Genomic DNA, 20,383 nt, shown 5'->3' with positions numbered 1-20,383 from the left:
AAGGAGGTGAAGGAAGAGAAAGATGGAACGTGAACAAGACAAAAAGGAGGTGATTAAAATGAACAATAGAATGTGATCACGACAAAAGGAGGTGAAGAAAATGAACGATTGAACATGATCACGACAAATAAGCGGTGAAGAAAAGAAAGATAGAGCGTGATCACAACAAGGAGGTGAAGAAAATGAATGCTAGAACCAGAACATGACAAAAGGGAGGTGAAGAAAATTATCAGTAGAACATTAACACGACAATGGAGGTTCAGAAAAAAACGATAGAACCAGAACCCAATAAAAAGGAGGTGAAGAAAATGAACGATTGAACATGATCACGACAAGGCGGTGAAGAAAAAACTATAGAACCAGAACACGACCAAAACGAGATAAAAAAACAACGATAGAACCAGAACACAACAAAAAGGAGGTTATTAAAATGAACGATAAAAGTGATCACGACAAAAGGAGGTGAAGAAAATGAACGATTGAACATGATCACGACAAAAAGGCGGTGAAGAAAAGAAAGATAGGACGTGATCACAACAAAGAGGGGAAGACAAGAAAGATAGAACATGATCACAACAAGGAGGTGAAGAAAATGAACGATAGAAGCAGAACACGACAAAAAGGAGGTGAAGAAAATGATCAATAGAACATTAACACGACAAAGCTGGAGAGACTGAGGAAGGACCTGGTAGCTGTGGACATTGCCTCAGTGCCCTCAACCGGGGCATTGTCCCTCAATTGCTGCTGTCGCAAGGGACCGTCTGAAAATTACAATCACTGTAATGTGTCACCTGTATGTGTTCACAGAGGAGGCTGGTGTTGCCGGGCCCAGTGATCTCATCATGATGCGAGGTAACCCTGATGAGGGGGAAGAGGAGGAAGAGGACAGCGACACGGACGACATCGATCACAACGGTGAGACAGTGAGAAGATACAAAATGAAAATTAAAAGACGCAGTAAGACAAGTGTGATCAGTGGATCTGGAAACCATGTAACCTGTAAAAATAGTCGCTATTATTCCATCGAACTGGACGAGACTACTAATGATGCAGGTTTAGCCAATTTACATGTTTATGTCAGATATGAGCGTGATGGTGCAGCTTAGGAGGACTTTCTGTTCTGTCAGGCCTATAAGAGTTATAAATAACTGTGTGTTTGTGAATGAAATGCAGTTGTTATTATGTTCCCACATGCATGCATGCACATGAATCTGCCATTATTCATATTTCTGCCTGTTTGAGGAAAATAATTACTGATAGAAGAACAGAACTGACGCTGTGGGCGGAGCTAATCCTCCTATGTGGTCAGATGACCTCTGACCCGTGATGTCAGAGGATGGGCATAATGGCAACATTTAACATTGGCATTTCAGATAATTTAACATATCAAATTGTCAGATAATATAACAACAACATTTCTAATTTGGATCTGTTATCCATTAAATTTCAAAGTACAGTGCCATGGATGGCATTGTGTGTGTGTACGTGTGTGTGTTAGAGAGAGAGAGAGCAAATTAAGACAGTAGTTGGGGAGGGAAAGGGCCTCAAGTTTGACTTTTAAGTCCCATGAGAAAGCCATCGCAATCAGCTCCTCCTGTGGTTTTAACTCCAGACGGCTTTGCGAAAACAAAATTTCCTCGACAAAATTGCCTCGACGACTGCCTGGTCAAATGTTTTTAATTTAGCTTGAAAAGTATGGACTTTTTGGCATCCGCTGGGTGCTTTTGGTTCAAGTGACATTGAAGTTTGGACGTTCAAGTATTTTGTGATTTTCTTTCGTTTGGTTGAGTTTCTAACCTTCACTCAGGGGCCTACAACAAGTCACAGTAAAACATTTTTTGCCATAAGCATAAATTTCATTTTCCCAATTTTTTTGTACTGCATTTCATTGGCTTGTACCTGTACTTGCTCATTGACAATAAAGTTTAATCTAATCTAATCTAATCTAATTTAACTTGACAACATTGATCTGTAAAATCAGGGAAAGCGCGTGCAATTCACTTGCAGTCTGGAGGCAGATTTTGGGCCTCTGCTCTGCTCTGACTGCAGGTGGGACTGCTGCGAGAGGCTGTTAGACTTTGGGACGGCGGAGGGGCTCCCGACAGCACCCGCTGATCGTTGAGGACAGTGCTGCAGAAGAATAAGTGCTTTCACATCAGTGTCAGAAATACCAGAAAGGTCTCCGACAACACAACAAAAGTTGCTAGATTTGTCGCTAGTCGCTTTTAACAAGAAAAGTTGCCAAGAGGAAGTAAAATAAAATGAAATAGGATAAAACTAAATTAAATTAAATAATATTAATTTTAAACTGAATTAAATGAATGTAAATTAAGTTAAAGTAAATCAAAGTAAACAAATAAATGTAAATGAAATAAAATAACATTAAATTAAAGTAAATTAAATTGAATTACAATAAAATAAAATACAACAAAATAAATTGTAATAAAATGTAAGTACATTAAATTAAATAGAGACCTAGGTCACGGGCGGGATAAAATACAATACAATACAATAAAATAAAATAAAAATAGATTAAATTAAATAGAGACCTAGGTTTGAGGTAACGGGCGGGATAAAAAAAAATACAATATACTTAAATTAAATTAAATTAAATTGAGACCCAGGTTTGAGGTCATGGGCAGGTTCAAATTAAATTAAATTAAATCAAATTTAGACCTAGCGTCAAGGTCACAGGCGGGATAGAATAAAATAAAATACAATAAAATAAAATAACATGCAATTACATAAAATACAATAAAATGCAATAAAAATGAATTAAATTGAGAGCTAGGTTTGAGGTCACAGGCGAGATGAACTATAATATAATAACATAAAATAAAATGAAACACAATACAATACAATAGAGACCTACGTTTGGGGTCACGGGCCAGATAAAATAAAAATACGTTCTTGGAGAAAGTGACCAAAGTTAAAATGTTCTTGAAACTCACACCCATGGATCCTCGAGAAATTCTAGTACTGCAGCTGTTTTCTTGGCCAAGATTTAGAGAAATGTGACTGTTATTCAAATTTTCTCCAAACTTACACCAATGGATCCTCATGCCTTACATATGCTGTGTGTGAATTTTTAGCTCTCTAGTTCTTTCCTTGGCCAAGATACGGGCCGTTCAATAAATGTAGTATTTGTTAAGGGTCCCCCCTTACGTTTTTTGAAAAAGTGACCAAAAACTAAATTTTCTCCAAACTCACACCTATGGATCATCTTGCCTCCCATATGTGTGTGGCAAATTTTAGCACTCTATCTGTTTCCTTGGCCAAGATATGGGCTTTTCACTTTAGTTTGATTTATAAGTTTAGTGAGATACAAATATGTTCTCACTAAACACACGGTTGCTTCACAAATTGTTTTCCTACAACCTTTGACCCCATGGATCACTATCCTGTAGTAAGTTCTGGGTGCCTTCTCACATCAGTCTGTGATGTAGCCCCATAACGTGAAGAGGCTGAGAGAATGTTGCGCAGATATGCATGCAGTGCATCATGAGAACAAATTGTAGAAGAAGAAAATAGAAGTGAGATCCGTTTAGCTTTTATTTTGCAGAGCATGGGATTTCATAATGTTGGTGACCAACCTTGGAAGAAATTTTCCCTAAAACACATAACATTCAAATCCATGGAGTGTTGAAAACGTGCCAGCTTGCTTATGCGTTTGCCAACACTCCTGTAAATATGAAATGGATAAAGTGTGTTGCGCTACCAGCATTACATTACGATCATTTGGCAGACGCTTTTATCCAAAGCGACTTACATTACATTACCACCCTTCGCAGAGGGGGGAGCAGTTGAGAGTTTGGTGCCTTGCTCAGGGCGCACCTAGGCAGGGGCTCGAACTGGTGACCCTCTGGTTCCCAAGCGGAAGCACTACCCACTGAGCCACTGCCTCCCAGCAGGTCGCCTTGCCTGCTTGTCCGACACATTGGTGAAAAAATCTTTAGGGTACATTGATCAGTTTGTTCCTTACAGTGTTTTATGTCTTGGACTGTCAGATGATTTTGTCTCCACATACTCGATGCTTTAGTTTATATGATCACACGTCTGCTTCCATTCATGTCTGAGCTCTGTGAATGAGTGCTCATACCGTCCGCCTGTCTGCCATCTGCCAGCAGTCAGCCAACGCTCTGTAAAACATTGTGCTGACGCTCCGCTCGCCCACTCCGTGGAAGCTGAGGCTGCGTGGTTGGATTGAACAGCATCTGATGACACACACTACTGAAGAAAAGGAAGATATAAAAACCCAGCTGAAAACTTCTCTTGACATATGTTTTTGGAAAAGTTGAGATTTCTTTGCTGCTGCTTTTTTGAGATTACCGAAGAGGAATCACTTCACTGTGGGATCACAACTCCACAACACTCAATATTTAGTGTTTTCTTTCATTTTCGTCCTGTGCTTCATTATCTTCACTAAGTCAGATCTAAGCTGTGACGCTCCAGCTCACTTCTCTGGCCTCTCTAAGGTGAAGCCACGACTGTTATCATCTTGCCTCGTGAGTGTGTTTGGGTTCACACACAGTGTTTGCTTGCAGTGTTTCAGGCGTCCCCTTGTCCTCAGCATCACGACGCAGAGGTGCACCTCCATGAAGAACCTGCTCCACTCTGCTTGCATTTTGACTGCAAGTGTCAATGTCCATATCTTCAAGGATCACAATGTTTTACGCTAACCTCATTATCATTATCATTTCAACTGTTTGAAAATGAATGTTAAAGTAACTTGTTTAATTTCTAACAAAGGTGATTTCTATTTAATTTGCAGTCCTCTTGCAAAAAGTGACCAAAGGCGCTTGTGTTCATAGACTCATGCAAATTAAATGTATTACTTTGTTTATGGTACCCCCCACCCCAATCCACACACACATAATCTAATCTAGTAAATGCAAAACACAAATATATGTAAAAATCTATTAAAATGTAATATTCATTACTTCTGCTATAAACTCATAAATCCTCAGTAATGCAGCAATGTTAAGTTTAAAATTTAACAAAATATATGCAACTAATACAAAAGATTTCTACAACCACAACTAATAATTATTCTGCCAATTAAACCCTCTCTCTCTCTCTCTCTCTCTCTCTCTCTCTCTCTCTCTCTCTCTCTCTCTGTCTCGTCCTCCACCGTGGGCTGTGACACGACCATGAAAACATAGTGTGTGATGAGTCACAACGCAACAGTACAGAGGAAGAGTGGAGTGTTTCAGCTGAAGCAGCAGCGGTGCTCACAACTTCACTGCTATGATCACTGCTATGATATGCGCACGCACGCACGCACGCACGCACAAATTCTAATAACAATAACAATATAACAAACAGTTGTTACTTATTCCTAGTGAGAGCTCTGAGTCTGCATTCTTTTCACAAGTACTTTCAGATCTGGTTGCTGCTCAGTTGTAGCTGCTCTGAGATAGTCTGCCAAATGTCTGTCAGTTAGACAGGAACGCTGCTTTGATTTTATTATTCTTAACGTTTTAACGTCCGACTTAACGTCCGCGAACCAGGAGAAATACTCCTCTTTCAATTCCGTGAGGTAGGCACAGTAAGGGGTGGGATAATAAGAGAATCAAATTGACGTGTCACAGAGTCCATTGTCACTTTGAGCTCTCCACCTCTCAGCTTGCTGCACAATTGCTCTTGATGCATAATGCAGTGATATGAGAAGAAGTCAGGCGTTTCAGGATCTTTTCTGAGCAAAGCAATTAATCCTTTCTCCTCTCCTACCATGGAAGGAGTCCCATCAGTAGTCACAGAAACCAGCTTATTTAAGTTGATGTTTTTACCTGATCCGTGAAAAAAGCTCATCATTGCAGAATAAATGTCCTCTCCTCGTGTTTGCCCTGTTGGCAGTAGCAAAGCCAGCAAGTCCTCGGCAAATGTGTCCCCTTTGAGAGAGCGCACCCAGACTATAAGCTGCGCGATGTCTGTGCGGTCGGTGGATTCATCCATCGTCCATCGTCGGAAATTACTTCCGACGATTGGATGTGGATTTGTATTTTTTTGTGTGTTTTCAGTTCTTTTCAGTCCTCTTCCTTTGAGAGATGAAGAGCAACGGTTACGCTCTGAAACCTCCTTCAATCACATGAGGGTGAGAAGAGGAAGAGCTATGCCGACGGTTGAATCAGACAACTGCAGCTAGAACTTAAATTAAAGGCGCACTGCCTAATTTTCACACGATTTTGGTTGGCTAATTATAATCATTCATAACCAGGCATGTCGGGGGCCACAAAATAAGCGTCCGCGGGCCGCCTGTTGAGTAAGTCTGCTATTGGGTCTCTTTCTGGGATTCAGCAGTGATATTGTAACTGCAGTATTGTTGTAGGCCTGTGGCACTGTTGAGTAACTTTCTAAATAGATTAAGCTTGTTACTGGAGATCAAATGCAATAATTATTTTGGAATTCCCCTTCAAAAAATCCCTTGCCACTTCGGCAGCGTGTCAGCGGGTACAACTATGTGATGTGCTGGAGCTAAAAACCCTGGGAAACTATGTTGTCAGACACACAGACACATTCACGCCCAATTCAAACACAGTAGCACACAAACACAGTCCAATCACACACAGTAACACACACACAAATTTCTTTCAGTCAGGAACGGCTCACGCATCCAAACAGTCAATCTCTCTCTATCTCTCCCTCTCACACACACACAAAATCACATACAGCTTTGTTCAAACACACGTGGTAGCACACACACGCTCACACACACATAAAATCAGCTCTCTCAACACGTGTACAGTAACACAGTTGGACAAACTTCAGCTCTCACACGTGTACAGTAAAACAGTTGGACAAGCTGGCTCTCTCAGACACACAGAGACGTGCACAGAGGAGCACGGTTACACATCCAGTTTCACACAAACTCCATTCTCTCTCCAACGTAACAAAAACACACACACACACACACACACCGCACAATCCTTTGTTCTGCAAACCACTGTGTGTTGTGTGGCCACACGCAAGTTTCACACAACCTCAAAGCACATTACACTTAATCCACCAATATAAAACAGACAGCAGAGTCACCAAATTGATAGCGGACCGAGCTGAGAATCCTCTTGGGTGTTCATAGAATTGGTGAGTTGAAAAGATGAGGAGAAGTCGAGCTGAAACTTTCGATGAGTTTTATTGCAGTAAGAACGAAGGCAGCACTGGTCCTGCTCTCTGTATGCTATGATGAGGCAGGCCCCGAAAATTCGCCTATATCCTGTGGCACGCGGCGTTCCTGTGCTGACGATGACGCTGTGGATTGGTGGGGCGGTGGTTGCCATGGACTTTTATTTCAGGGCGAGGTGTTACTGTATGTCTGTATCAACACAGAGCTTAGCCATTTGGATGTTACTTCCACAGGGCGAGATTTTATCGTTGATCTGTATAAACAAAGAGCCGGGCACTGCTGTTACTACTACGGGCAATTTAATTTTACTACCGGGAGAGTCTCTGTTTGGCTAATCTCAACAATGGCCACCTCATAGCTTGCTTTGGTGGTATTTTCATTTAACTTACGGGCTTGCTTGAAGAACCGCTGTTGTGAGGCCAAGGCAGCTTCGAGTTCCTTTACTTTTTCAGCACGTTTGCTCCCCGATAGCTGGTCGTATGCATTAGCATGTTTTGTCCGGTAGTGTCTCTTTAGATCAAATTCCTTCAATACGGCAACAGTCTCTTGGCAAATGAGGCAAACACAATTGTTTCGCCAATTGCCACTGCATGGTGATGACATCACGCCGTTTCACAGCAGTAACCTCACCTCCAAGACTCAGAAGTGATATCATCGTTTCCAGTTAGTCCACACACACACACACACACACACACACACACACACACACAGTCCTGCATGCAGCTGATCAATAATACATGAATTGTATAATTCCAAACAATTGAGTTTGTGTACTGCTGTGAGCTTATTCCTGCAAATCACAACGAGCATCTGCTGCACCTTTAGCCACATTAATTGATCATTGTCTCTCTCTCTTTCTCACACACACACACAGAGCGTGGCTCAGAGCTTGTTGCTGATTGGCTGCAGATGACATCATCTGTTGTGATGTGGAGGTTTCTCCCTGTATCTGCAGCCTTACCTTACCTTCTCTCTCTCACTCACTCTCCCTCTGCAGCTGCATTACATCATCTGCCCCAGCAAGCAGCATCACAGAGCCCCACAACGTGAGAGAGAGAGGGAGAGAGAGAGAGAGAGAGAGAGAGAGAGAGCAAGCAGGCACACTGTGTTCTTCACTCTGCAGCTCTGTGGCATGATGGGAGATGTAGGACGCAACAACCATTCCAGCATTGTCATGTCTCTCTATTTCTCTCTCTCTCTCTCTCTCTCTCTCTCCCTCTCTCTCTCTCTCTCTCTCTCTCACTCACTCTCTCTTTGTGTGTGTGTGTGTGTGTGTGTGTGTGTGTGTGTGTGTGTGTGTGTGTGTGTGTGTGTGTGTGTGTGTGTGTCAGGATGAGTAACACATGCATTTAAATTTAGATTTGACATTTTCCTCAGAAGCACTCAGCAGACTGGATCAAACCAGATTTATCTGCGCACCTGTATCCTTTATGATCCTAAGTTGATTTATGTTAAACTTTTATCATTAAACAAATATTTGTCATTTATTTATATAAAAGTAACCATGTGGCAGAATTTTAACATTTAAAAAAGAAATCAAACTGCTGCAGCTCATCTTTGAAATCATTTTTAGTTTCAGCTTCCCTTCACTGATTTCCCTTTTTTATACTTTTTCACTAAAATTCTCTTGTTTATTTAAAGAGATAAATCCTAACAGTCACGCTGACAAAACTTTATCCCTCATAAAGCTACTTCAGGAAATGATTATTTCTAATTACAAGCTTCTGCTGTAGACGATCGCCTGTGTCCTTTCCTGTTTGTCAAACTGCTTAGATACGTGACAGCGACGCTGCTGTGCCACAGAATGTACGTTGTCATGGCAAAACCAAGTGACACCTTGATCTGTGTTGTCCATGAAAGTCAAAGTATCGTCTGTATAACGTCTACAAAAGTCAGTCTCAAGATTCACGTGGGAATATAAATCATACCAGTGTACGAACTCCTGTCACCACGTCATTAAACATCTTCAAAGATCAACGGTCAGACAAAGATGGAGCTGACCTGAAGCTGAGGGCAGGCAGCATGTAAACCCAAGCAATGTAAATCTAGATATTTTCAGCCGTTTTGTTCACATGTTTATGCTCCAAATCTCAGTCAGCTTTACTTTACATCATTGTGATATTAATCAATAATCATTTAATGATCAATCACACAGTTTCCACTGAAATAAATGTACCACAGAAGCTCGACACCTCCTCCTCCTCCTCCTCACCCTCCTCCGCCTCTTGCCCTTCCTCCGCCACTTGGCCACATTGTCCAATCAGAGCCCACCACCCGGCGGGCCAATCACAGAGCTTGTGGGTGATGTCATGCAGTAGTTGCTGTTTGGTGCTAAAGCTGCTGAGCTGCAGATCTTCCCTGACAAGAGGACGGCGAGCATCACTGCAGGTGAGCCACACGTTTCTATTACATGTTTTATGTGAATGTTTCCCTTCCGTTTCCATGGTGCAGATCAAATGCGGGCACTTTCACATCCTTTGTTCCTTTTGTTCCATTTGTTCCTTTGAGTCATAACAGTTTCTGTTTGTCGTTTGGATTTTGTCGCCTTTTCTTCTTTCGCACCTTTTTGCTTTTGTGCGTTTGTGAACTTTTTCTATGTTATGTGTTTTACATTTTTATTAGTGAATATTTTCTCTGTAAAGCTGCGAGGGACTCTGCTGCAGGAGATTCTGCTCTCTGACAGCCATGACATCATCGTTTACTTCCAGCACGCACATACACATGCACGCACACAAAGAGAAGTGTGTGTGTGTGTGTGTGTGTGTGTGTTTGAGCCTCTGCATCAGGGCTTACATGAGGATCAATGATCATTTTCCTCATTGATTTCTTTAGTGAATCATATCTGCGGTGAAATCTTTCAAACCTTCCCTGGATTTTCTGCCTTTCTCTCTTTTATATTTTCAGTAAATTGAATCTCTTTGTGTTTGTAGCTGTCGTTCAGAGTGACGAGCCCGTGTGGATATTAAAGATACATGTTGATTGATATTTTATGATATTTTAGAGATAAAAGGGTGTTTTTTGTTCCTCTGGCTGGGTTTAGAAGCATTATTATTATTTGTTGGTAATTTTGGCTTTGTGTTTTTCCCATCATTTTACAGAAGATTTGGTTTATTTAGATTAGACAGTTATTGTTGTGTTATTTTTGTCAGCTAGCCAGCTTTAGCGAATGTTTGGAGGTTGTGATCAGTCAGACGCCCTCATGTGAACTTTGTCGCTCTTGTAGCAACGCGGCCGTGTGTTTGTAACTTCGGGATACGAAACCACAAAAAAAAAAATTGAAACTTATGCAATTATACAGTATTCGTGGGTTTTCTTCACTTCCCTCTGTCTTCCTCCGTATTGGCTGCGCGCTTAAATGACGTCATCAGTCAAGTCAGTTTGCCACAGTGGGGGGCAAAGAATGTAAGACCCTGTAACACACACACCGCCGACTTTTTGGAAACATTCCTTCCCGCCTCTCTCTCTCTCTCTCTCTCTCTCTCTCTCTCTCTCTCTCTCTCTGTCTCTCTCTCTCTCAGCCTCCCCCAGCTCTCCTCGGTGTGTGTGTGTGTGTGTGTGTGTGTGTGTGTGTGTGTGTGTGTGTGTGTTGTCGGGTGTAAGGCAGCGGGGTGCTGCATTGATCTGAAATGCTGACGTCACAACTGATCTAATTTTTCGTGCTCCACTAATGCGTTTCCATTGTGGTAGTTTTCATCGTCCTGTTTGTAAATTCAGAATAATCGCATCGTGGTGGGAATGGAGCAAATGTCACTCTCAAATCGTTTTGGGTGTAATGGAGTTATAGAGTAGAAGAGGAAACACATTAAACATGCAATAAATAAGAGATAAATGAATAAACTTCAGATGGGCACCAGGCCTGTTCACTAACAACATCTGTCTATCTGTCCATCAGGAATCAGGACTGCACTCACCTGACTTCTGACCTCACCGACAGCAGCAGGAATATGACTCTGACAGGTAACACTGATGTGCGATCGATGACATCACATCAACTGGATAGGGACTCATCATTTAATGTCTTTCCCCTGTTGTAATTGCAGCATACAGAGAGAAGATGCGAGAGCTCCCCCTGGTGTCGCTCTTCTGCTCCTGCATTCTGCGTGAGCCCAGAGAGGCAGAGGCCGACAAGAAGGACGGTGAGGAGAACACACAAGCACACACATGTAAACTCATCATCTTAATCAGGTGTGGGGAACCTTTTTCCTATCACGGGTCACGCTTCGAAATTTGCGCTGCAATTAATCTGCAGGTCTGACGGGGGGCATTATTATTATTATTATTATTTATATGGCGTCATCAAAAGAGCCAAAATTGAGGTTCCCCAACCTTGATCTAAGTAAAGTGAATCATCTTCAATATATACAAAATCAGGATTTAAAACATATCTACTCGTTTGAGGTCATTTTTGTTTGAGCGAGGTCACCGACATACAGACGCCACATTTCAGGGCCAAAGTTCATGGGAAAGCACTTACTGAAGCAATGGTGAACATATTTGTATCGAAACTAACTTATAGCTTTATGTGGAGGAGCTTTAAGAGGCTTATGGATCCAATAGGGTCCACTCCAAGACCACAGACCTTCAAAGTCCTTACGTCTCAGGTCCCTGCTCCTCCTTTAGGTGTGGTGGACTTGAACCTCTGCAGTATTCGGGACATGGAGGTGATCGAGCTGAGCAAGCGAGCGAGCGGCCAGGCCTTCGAAGTCATCCTCAAACCACCATCGTTCGATGGCGGGCCCGAGCTGAGAGTGACCACACCCCCTCGGCCAAAACTCTCACTGGAAGAAATCCAGAAGAAACTGGACGCTGCCCAAGAGAGGAGAAAGGTTTGGACTCTTTCTCTCTCTCTTTCTGTGTGTGTGTGTGAGTGTTAATTTAGTGGAGCAAAGATGAGCATCTTAATCATATGATCACTACTTTGATGTGTTTTAGATGGTTGCTTGATGTTGGTAGTCAAACTCTCTGTCTCCCTCTAGTGTCAGGAGGCGGAGCTGTTGAAGCACCTGGCAGAGAGGCGGGAACATGAGCGTGACGTCGCCCAGAAAGCTTTGACTAAAGATCGTCACAACGCCAACAAGGAGCCGCGGAGGGAGGAAGGCTCAGGCTCTGCGTCGCCAGAACTCCTGCAGGAGAAAGTGAGTAGTCACACTCACCCTCTGGATGACAAATATCACACTCCTCCTCTGTGGAGCAAAATGTCTCTAAACAACTTCTATCGTTTGTGTCTTTCAGGACAAGCACAGTGTGGAGGTGAGGAGAAGGAGGAGAAATATTGAAGAGATTAGGCCCCACATTTGATTTTCCGATTGTTTTATTGGAATCAGAGTTGTAAGTGTGTGTTAGTTTGTGTAGCAGCATGTATGACTCTTTCCTCTGCTCACAGGTGTCATGACGGTCTGATCACAACACAAGCTCAACTTCATTTGGAAGCAATTTTGGAGGGCTGCTGAGCTGAGAGCCTGTCGCTTCAACTGAGGGGAAGAGACTCTGAATCAAGCAGAGAGGAGGAGGGGAGAAGGAGGAGGAAGACTGATCGCTCCACCTCCAACCACAAGATAAACTTTCAAAAAGATCAAACTTTCTCAAGGAGAAAAACTGAAACTGAAACTGAATGATGCTGCAGATTCTTCATCAGTTGGATTAAAGGAGATTTTCTGCACTTTGTTGCCATGCCAACAGTGCCAATGTGTGTGTGTGTGTGTGTGTGTGTGTGTGTGTGTGTGTGTGTGTGTGTGTGTGTGTGTGTGTGTGTGTGTGTGTGTGTGTGTGTGTGTGTGTCCACTGGAGACTGAAGGTTATTGAACCTGATCTAAAGAAACAACCCAAACCTGAGAAGAACCCACACAGCTGAACCCAGAACATCAATGTCTTCATACTGGAGGAGATGAAGTGAAGCAACAGGCTGGCAATTTGATGCAATTAAATGATTTGTGGGGAAAATGAAGTCCAAACTAAGTCACTGTGTTTTGTAAATTGTGTGTGTGTGTGTGTGTGTGTGTGTGTGTTATATTTTAACCTGTCCGCCTGTTTCCCTGACAACAGCACTGTAAAACAGTCAGGATGCAATGATGATGATGATAATGACGAGGATGATGATGATGAGGATGATGATATAAAGAAATCACCATATATTTTAATTCAAATTAAATACATTCAATTCATGTCACTGCCTTAATTTTTCACTTCAAAAAATTTCATCAACATTCAACCATTTTTGCGAAATAAATACATTCACATTATTATTGAATTAAATAAATAATAAATACAGACTGCACTTAAATAAAATAAACATAAATAGATTCATAATCTGAATAGAAAATTAAATAAATTTGAAACACTCTTATTGTTTTTTAAAAACATCAATACGTCATGAATTAGCTGGTTAATCTCAGACAGCCTGAGAGGCCAAATTCTATGTCAATAGCACAATAAGAATTTTGTGTACATTTTATTCTTTAAATACAGTCAAGAAGTCATGTTATGGTGAAGTGTTGTGTACTTTAGATTCTAAACCCAGCAGGTAGTTCTGTCTGAGCCCAGCAGGGGGCCTGGGATCAGTGCTGGTGCAGGACACTAGGTCGCACACAAGTGCAGCCCACCGCAATGACGCGGGATTCTAGGCGGAAATGGTAGGTGTGGTGTCCCGTGCCCACATGCCCCGCACCGTGCCCCAACCCTTTCCCCGGCTTGACGCGCCTCAGCATCAGCACCTGCCGCATTATGGGTTTGGACTCCAGACTCTGGTCCTCCTCGCCGTCAGAGTCCAGGCAGCCCTGCAGGGAGCAGCGAGCTTCTGCCAGGTACGCCGGGTAACGAGAGTCGTCAAAGGAAACGCTGAGGGCAAAAACAGGAAACTGGTGAGAGTGCAGAAACATGTTGAAGCTGCAACATTGCAACACATTCACCATAGATTCAGGGAGATTCCTGCAATTTAATCTGCTTCATGCTGATGAGAATGTCAAATTTGTACCTTTTTCTATTCAAAATACGTAGAATTTAATAATTTAAAATGTTAGTGTTATCAGATTTGTGTGTTATTTTTAGCTGAGTTTCTTTTTAGTTCATTATTATTTTCATATTTTGTTTCATTTTGAGATTGTGTTTTGGTTTGAATTTTTTGTGACCTCCATTTGCTTTTTTCGGAATTCAGGTTTAGTCCCAAGCACCTCCCCCCTCTATTTGGAGATGAGTCTGTCTCAGCGGATAAAGTTTCATCTTCACTGACTTTAATCTGATTTCAGTTTGTTTTGTGTCGTTTCACTTGCCATCAATAATATTAGCCTGAGTCTCTTACTGGTCGGTCCATGGGGAGATGGAGTTGTTGCCCAGCAGGGGGATGTGGCCGCTGTTGGTCCAAGTGCTGTTCTCCAGCTGCAGAGGGTACCATTCTGCTGACGCACCACCACCAGGGGGCGTCACTATGGATTTTGATTTGTACTCTGATTTTGGCATGGCAGCAGCATCCGTCGCCATCATCATCATAATTAAGGACACACAAGCAGCCTAATGAAAAGCAGTGACGCAGTCAGAACAAATGTGAGCAATCAGAATGTTTGCATTTAGTGAGCAAATGATTATACAACATCAAATTTCATTTCATTTAATAAATTTTCATATTCATACTTTTGATCCTGATCAGTTAATTCTTCTTCCTTTTTAGATGTTTACTTTTTCATTTCCTACTTAAAGTCTATGGCACAGAGAGTTTTTAAAAGTTGTAACATATACATGATATAATATCGTCTCTCCTCAGTGATGTAACATTGTGTGCTTATAGGTCAGATTCATAAAAGCAGTTCTCTCACAGGTTAATTAAGACTCCTGAAGTAACGATTTTCTTCAAACGTATACTTGAGGTTACAATTGTATTCCTGCAACGTTAACAACTGTTTAATTTTCGAAGGTAGCGTCCATCAACGACAGCAATTATTGAGGAATAAACCCTTTATTTTACAATAATCAGCGCTCTGTCATCAAGTTCAGCAGTCATCATTGAGCAAATGACTGTAGAATGCTGCGACTCACCAATCAGCATTACAGATAACTGTAGAATAAAAATTAATCACGGACGAAAAAACTGTCAAAATCATTTGGCGCCACTGTAACATTCTGTAAAAAACGCAATTCTGGATATTTCTAATTGAGATTTTTATATTCGTTCCTGCATAAAGCGAGTGTTTAAATATATATAGTACAGAGTTCCAGCAATGTCTGAGATTGAAAACAAAACCGTAACAAAAACAAGCCTCTCCTCACCGTCAGCCTGCAGCAGTTTGACGCAAAAATCATGTTGCGTTCTCACAAGCTAGAGAGGACAAGGTTCAGATGGAGGTTCAGGGACTTTAGATGTGGAAGTAGCGTCAGTCAGTCTGTCTTAGAAGCTGACTGATGAGTTCTCGTATTTATCCGTATCAGAGCCCTGGTCTCACTTCCTCTCATGATGTGCCTGTCTTCCTGTCGTTGTCTTTTGTGTCTTTCATCCTCGCCGCTAAACCACAGAGATGATGTGATTAGGTCTGACATTGGTTTCTGACCCACTTAGGGATTCTACGAAGGTCTTGCAAAAGCTGGGGGCAGATTTTCTGGATCAGTCTTTATTTTGTGTTGAAAAATAATTTGTGATAGCTGATGAAAATAAATGGAAAAGCTCGAAAAAGTTATCATTGTAAGAGGGTTAATTTATAGGTTTGTTTTTTGCAGAAATGTGTTGGGTTGGAGGGAGATTATGTGAAATAACAGAGCTAAGTTTAGGGCCAAAAGAGTTTGGTAACTCAGTCCACCACATCTGGGCCAGAAACGAGAAGTGTCTGGTGATTTAGCACTTTGGGCCTCGTTGTGGCATCAGGCAAATTTTGTTGGCAGAGCAAAGTGAGGAAATCCAGATAAGTGGCAGCCATATTGGACGGTCAAGCTGGATGCTGATTAATTTCATTTCATTTCATTTCATTTAGAATTAATTGTGGTGAGTGAGTTGGTGGTTATTGAAAAAGGAAGGGGTCTCAACACTGAACCCTGAGGTGCCCCATTGGAGTTGATCCTGAGAGGCCAAGCCCAGAGTGCGTGGAGAGGAGGATGTGATGGTTGATGGGTCGGAGGCAGCCAACAGGTCAAGCAAAGTTAAATCTGAAGAGTTTTGTGTTTTACAGGCTGCTGGAAAGATAATTTCACTGTGTATTACATGAACACGTTTAAACAACAGTCCATTCCTTTTCTTGTCAGAGTTGCAATTAAATGATATATTTTATAATTAAACAGAACAGAGAGGTGCATGTGTGTGACTGGGCAGGGCTGTGGAGGGACTATGCTGGGCATATCCCCGCATGCATTGTGTGAGAAGAAGGGGACACATCTAAAATAAAAACAAGTCATAAAATGATAATATATTAATATATTGCACAGCAGGAAGCATCTTGGATCACTGATAAGCATCAACAACCCAGTAACCAAACCAGGTCAGAGCTGAGCGGCAGTGTGGGCGCGCCATGCTGGGAAAAATGCTGAGTCACCACATGGTAATAAATTAGGTCAAACTGCACCATGTGACTTTTCCAGAACGTATGGAGGGATTTTTACACTCTGCTCCTGCTTCAGCGCCCACCTCAAATACCAGAATCTGACCTGATTTCAAGTCAAGTTCTCACTCACAGTTCATTCACACGCATCATCAACAGCAAAACAGCAAATACAGACACACAATTAGGCTGACATGTCACAGTCACCGTCTGACTGTCCAGTAAAGTTAGTTTCTGCTCATTATATGATTGATCCTAATCATGACATCTGGACTTAATAATGTTTAACAGAACCAAGCTGGGTATCACTGCACCAAGAGCCAGATTTGCTTTCTCCCCTTGACTTGATAATAATTTATGTCAGGTTTTCAAACTAAAAAACAAAAAGAGGTCCAATTCACTTTGCTGCATTTGGAATGGAAGTGTGCAGTTAAGTGTAAACCCTAAACAGACTCTTAGTTTCTACTCTGCAGCCATTGTTTTTGTTTGTGTAACAGCAAACTGAGCAATGCGTCTATTTTTCTCAGCAGAAGGTTGTAATTAATAATATTTCAATTAAATATTAAAGTAACGTGAAATCATTTATTTATTTGGTATTTGTGTGTCATTAAGCCACTGTGCAGCTACTCCCAGATCAATGATCGGATATTAGAATGCTCAAGTTATCATAGGAAACAACACATGAATAAGTTTTTCCTAGCAAAGAGTCCTGTGTGACGCTGGCTTTGGTTAGACGCCATCGGATGTACATCTTACTCAGTGTTTGCAGAACCAAAATGAGGCCAAATGAGCTGCTGACAGTAAAAACTCATACGTCAGATACGTTTCCTGTCTGAAAGCAAGACAGGGAAAAAACGCTGATAACTTGGTAACAAAAGCCCCACCAAACACATCGCAGCTACAGCGGCACCATACACACTGAGCTTCATGTAAGGAAAACGGGGAATATATCTATCTATCTATCTATCTATCTATAGAGGCCATATGTATCTATCTTGGGGGCAGTGTTAGCTCAGTTCATAGGGTCGCCGGCTCGAGTCCTGTATGGACCAAGAAAGTGGACTGGCAGCTGGAGAGTTGCCAGTTTGCCTCCAGGGCTCTGCCGAAGTGCCCTTGAGCAAGGCACTGAACCCCCAACACAGGGCCATATCATGGCTGTCCTGCGCTGACCCCTCTGTAAAAAGCATGTGTGTGTCTCTGTGTAAGAGGGGCACGCAAGACAAATTTCAGATTGCCGTGTTTGCATGTGTGATTTGACCCAATGTTAAAATAAAATAAAAATGCGTTTCCTGATTTCCTGATCCCCATTGCTGATAACTTTTAAAAGTCTCTAGTCTGTAGAGTGACCCCTGAGTGGCCCCTGAGTGGCCAACTTTTAAAGGATTTGAGTATTTGCTGGCTTCTCCAATTGTGTGTTCAAATATTCAGCTGCCAAAACTTCGAATCCTGAAGCTTCTGTTTGTGATTTCTTTAGAAAAAAAACTGTGATAGGTTTTGGAAAAAGAAGAACATTCTAAATAATAAACTTTTACTCGAATTCCAATATAACACACACGTTTTCCAGTGTATGAACAGTTATCATTTTGATGAGGCCGGATTTGGAAGGGGTGGCCTGGGTTTCCTCTTTGTATACATGAATGAGAAGATTTTATCATTTATGGTTTCAGTGAGGTCTGAAGCTGAAATTCTTTATCAGATCATTTCCATCTCCTCATGCTGCACTGATGGACTGAACGATAAGAGGAATCTCCCTTCAGGTTCCACACAATCCATATCAGCTCATTGATCTGCTCTAATGAGATCTGCTCTGATGTGTGTCGCAAATATAAGCACATATAACCTGCAAGGAGTAAAAAAGTTCCAGCAGAAGCAGAAGCTGAGGCATGGAAGCCCAACAATGCCTCGTCACGTTCCTGGTGAGATGAACTTCATTAAAAATATGATATGATATGATATGATATGATATGATATGATATGATATGATATGATATGATATGACACTTCAAAAAGCTCACAGCAAACAAATATTGTAAGATAAATGTGATGAATCTCAAACTTAGTCGAGATATTAAATTGCATTACATTACATTACGGTCATTTAGCAGACGCTTTTATCCAAAGCGATTTCCAATAAGTGCGTTCAACAAAGGTAGATAAAAGAACTTCAGGTCACAAGAAATCGTAAGTGTAATCGTAATATTAAACCACAGCAAATGTATTTTGTAATATATTGTCGTAAAAAAACTAATGACACCTATATTCAAATGCTGTGTGAGTTTTGTAACAATTGCTTTGTTGATATTTTTTTCTTGTGTGAATGTGACTATAGATACTGATGCAAGGCAACAAATCACATTAGATCTTAGTTCTGCCTTTGACCCCATGAATCACAAAATACTGAAAATTAAGATTAAATTTTCTTTACCTGTAAACTCTTCTCTCCTAAGGTATGTTGCAGTACATTCTGGCTCAGTTCCTCCTCCAGGGTTCCAGGTGAGACTCCTGCACCGGCCTCTAGGTGCAACACCATGCTGTCCTTCTCAGAGGTATTGACCTCCTCTGAAGGAAATGGAAACATCCACAGCAGATCCCTGTCTCCGTGGAAATGGAGGTGAGTGAGTGAGTGAGTGAGTGAGTGAGTGAGTGAGTGAGTGAGTGGGTGAGTGAGTGAGTGAGTTATTATGTCATCATCTGTGCTTGACAGCTCACTTCTGTTGTTTTTAGACGAGTAACAGTGAAGGATCAGATCCCGTCGGTGATCTGGGAGGCAGAATGCAGCAGCAGTTTCTGTTCCAGCACAAACCCAGAGGTCAGCAGGTCCAGTCTGAACTCTGTTCCAATCTACCAAAATGTTCTGGTACTGAAACGGATGCAGGATGGGGAGATGTGCTACAGTGCCTCTCACCACCCAGTGGTTGTAGGCTGTACCTGCGTCCGGGCCAAAACCACCCAATCCTGAACACCAGCTACTAGAAATTAGCCATACTTCCTGCACCTAAACCTAAATCTCTCAGACCTATAACCATCTGATCAGGGAAAACTTCCACTTTTGCACTTATTTATTTACCTGCCACAAAAAATAAATGCAATCCTGACATATTTGAGTGATGAAATGTTGAATGAAAATGTGTTTTCAGAAATAAAGAAAGCTTATAAATGTCAAAGGTGTCTAAAATGTGTATTATTTGCAATACCCAAACTATGTGGAGTTACTGAGCTTCAATATTATTCCCATTATAACTCTTTAAGTGCAAAGATGTGGTACAAAGAATTAATTACTTTTTCCAAAAATATTAATGTATTAAATAAATAAATTATATTAAATTAAATATTGATTTTAATGATTCAGATCAATGCAGTTGAATCTGCACCTTAAAAATGTATGTATCACCATGTGGCTCAACACAGAGAGTGATGAAAACTATGTGTTGGATAATAAGGTGATGTGTGGTCCGCTCTGTGTGTGTGTGTGTCTGTGTGTGTGTGTGAGGGTGTGTGTGTGTGTGTGGTCTCATGATGTCTAATGTCTTTACGTCCTTCTCATATAAAAGCTCATTCAGAACTCAAATCATCCCTGATTAACTGAATACAAGAAGTCACTGTGTGTGTGTGTGTGTGTGTGTGTGTGTGTGTGTGTGTGTGTGTGTGTGTGTGTGTGTGTGTGTGTGTGTGTGTGTGTCCCAACATGTGACAGCAGCAGAAATTCCGATAACACCAGAATGTCAGAGCGTCAGAGACAAAAACAGAG

General features: G+C 41.6%; 3 protein-coding genes across 3 annotated transcripts; 2 read left to right on the top strand and 1 right to left on the bottom strand.

Moving 5' to 3' along the window:
* The first annotated feature begins 9,495 nt into the window (after positions 1 to 9,495).
* Positions 9,496 to 12,515, top strand: LOC142996018 (stathmin-4-like). The gene is made up of 7 exons (XM_076146884.1): positions 9,496 to 9,511; positions 11,016 to 11,080; positions 11,164 to 11,259; positions 11,744 to 11,949; positions 12,100 to 12,258; positions 12,356 to 12,373; positions 12,507 to 12,515. The coding sequence occupies exons 2-7, from the start codon at positions 11,068 to 11,070 to the stop codon at positions 12,513 to 12,515; spliced, it is 501 nt and encodes a 166-aa protein (XP_076002999.1). The 5' UTR covers positions 9,496 to 9,511; positions 11,016 to 11,067.
* Positions 12,516 to 13,295: 780 nt separating this feature from the next.
* il17a/f1 (interleukin 17a/f1) lies at positions 13,296 to 15,770 on the bottom strand. The gene is made up of 3 exons (XM_076146850.1): positions 15,380 to 15,770; positions 14,418 to 14,626; positions 13,296 to 13,957 (listed from the first exon to the last, which is right to left on the bottom strand). The coding sequence occupies exons 1-3, from the start codon at positions 15,410 to 15,412 to the stop codon at positions 13,678 to 13,680; spliced, it is 522 nt and encodes a 173-aa protein (XP_076002965.1). The 5' UTR covers positions 15,413 to 15,770; the 3' UTR covers positions 13,296 to 13,677.
* A 2,600-nt stretch (positions 15,771 to 18,370) lies between these two features.
* On the top strand, positions 18,371 to 19,717 carry il17a/f2 (interleukin 17a/f2). Its single transcript, XM_076146851.1, has 3 exons — positions 18,371 to 18,551; positions 19,083 to 19,246; positions 19,360 to 19,717. The coding sequence occupies exons 1-3, from the start codon at positions 18,519 to 18,521 to the stop codon at positions 19,592 to 19,594; spliced, it is 432 nt and encodes a 143-aa protein (XP_076002966.1). The 5' UTR covers positions 18,371 to 18,518; the 3' UTR covers positions 19,595 to 19,717.
* The last annotated feature ends 666 nt before the right edge of the window (positions 19,718 to 20,383 follow it).

Source organism: Genypterus blacodes, unplaced genomic scaffold, assembly GCF_046128005.1.
Source record: "Genypterus blacodes isolate CSIRO-AG114 ecotype Tasmania unplaced genomic scaffold, CSIRO-AGI_Gbla_v1 ptg000036l_1, whole genome shotgun sequence".
Taxonomy (NCBI): Eukaryota; Metazoa; Chordata; class Actinopteri; order Ophidiiformes; family Ophidiidae; genus Genypterus; species Genypterus blacodes.
Note: the sequence above shows the minus strand (reverse complement) of the source record. Positions and strands in the feature narration are given on the sequence as shown.

Excerpts from the sequence above, each read along its gene's own strand:
- LOC142996018 (XM_076146884.1), top strand. Across the intron at positions 11,260-11,743 it reads AGAGGCCGACAAGAAGGACG|GTGTGGTGGACTTGAACCTC; the intron begins GTGAGGAGAACA and ends CTCCTCCTTTAG. Across the intron at positions 11,950-12,099 it reads CTGCCCAAGAGAGGAGAAAG|TGTCAGGAGGCGGAGCTGTT; the intron begins GTTTGGACTCTT and ends GTCTCCCTCTAG.
- il17a/f1 (XM_076146850.1), bottom strand. The coding sequence starts at position 15,412 with ATGATTTTTGCGTCAAACTGCTGCAGGCTGACG. Across the intron at positions 14,627-15,379 it reads CAAACTGCTGCAGGCTGACG|GCTGCTTGTGTGTCCTTAAT; the intron begins GTGAGGAGAGGC and ends GCTTTTCATTAG. Across the intron at positions 13,958-14,417 it reads ATCTCCCCATGGACCGACCA|CGTTTCCTTTGACGACTCTC; the intron begins GTAAGAGACTCA and ends TTTTGCCCTCAG.
- il17a/f2 (XM_076146851.1), top strand. The coding sequence starts at position 18,519 with ATGGAAGCCCAACAATGCCTCGTCACGTTCCTG. Across the intron at positions 18,552-19,082 it reads AATGCCTCGTCACGTTCCTG|GTATGTTGCAGTACATTCTG; the intron begins GTGAGATGAACT and ends TTCTCTCCTAAG. Across the intron at positions 19,247-19,359 it reads CTGTCTCCGTGGAAATGGAG|ACGAGTAACAGTGAAGGATC; the intron begins GTGAGTGAGTGA and ends TGTTGTTTTTAG.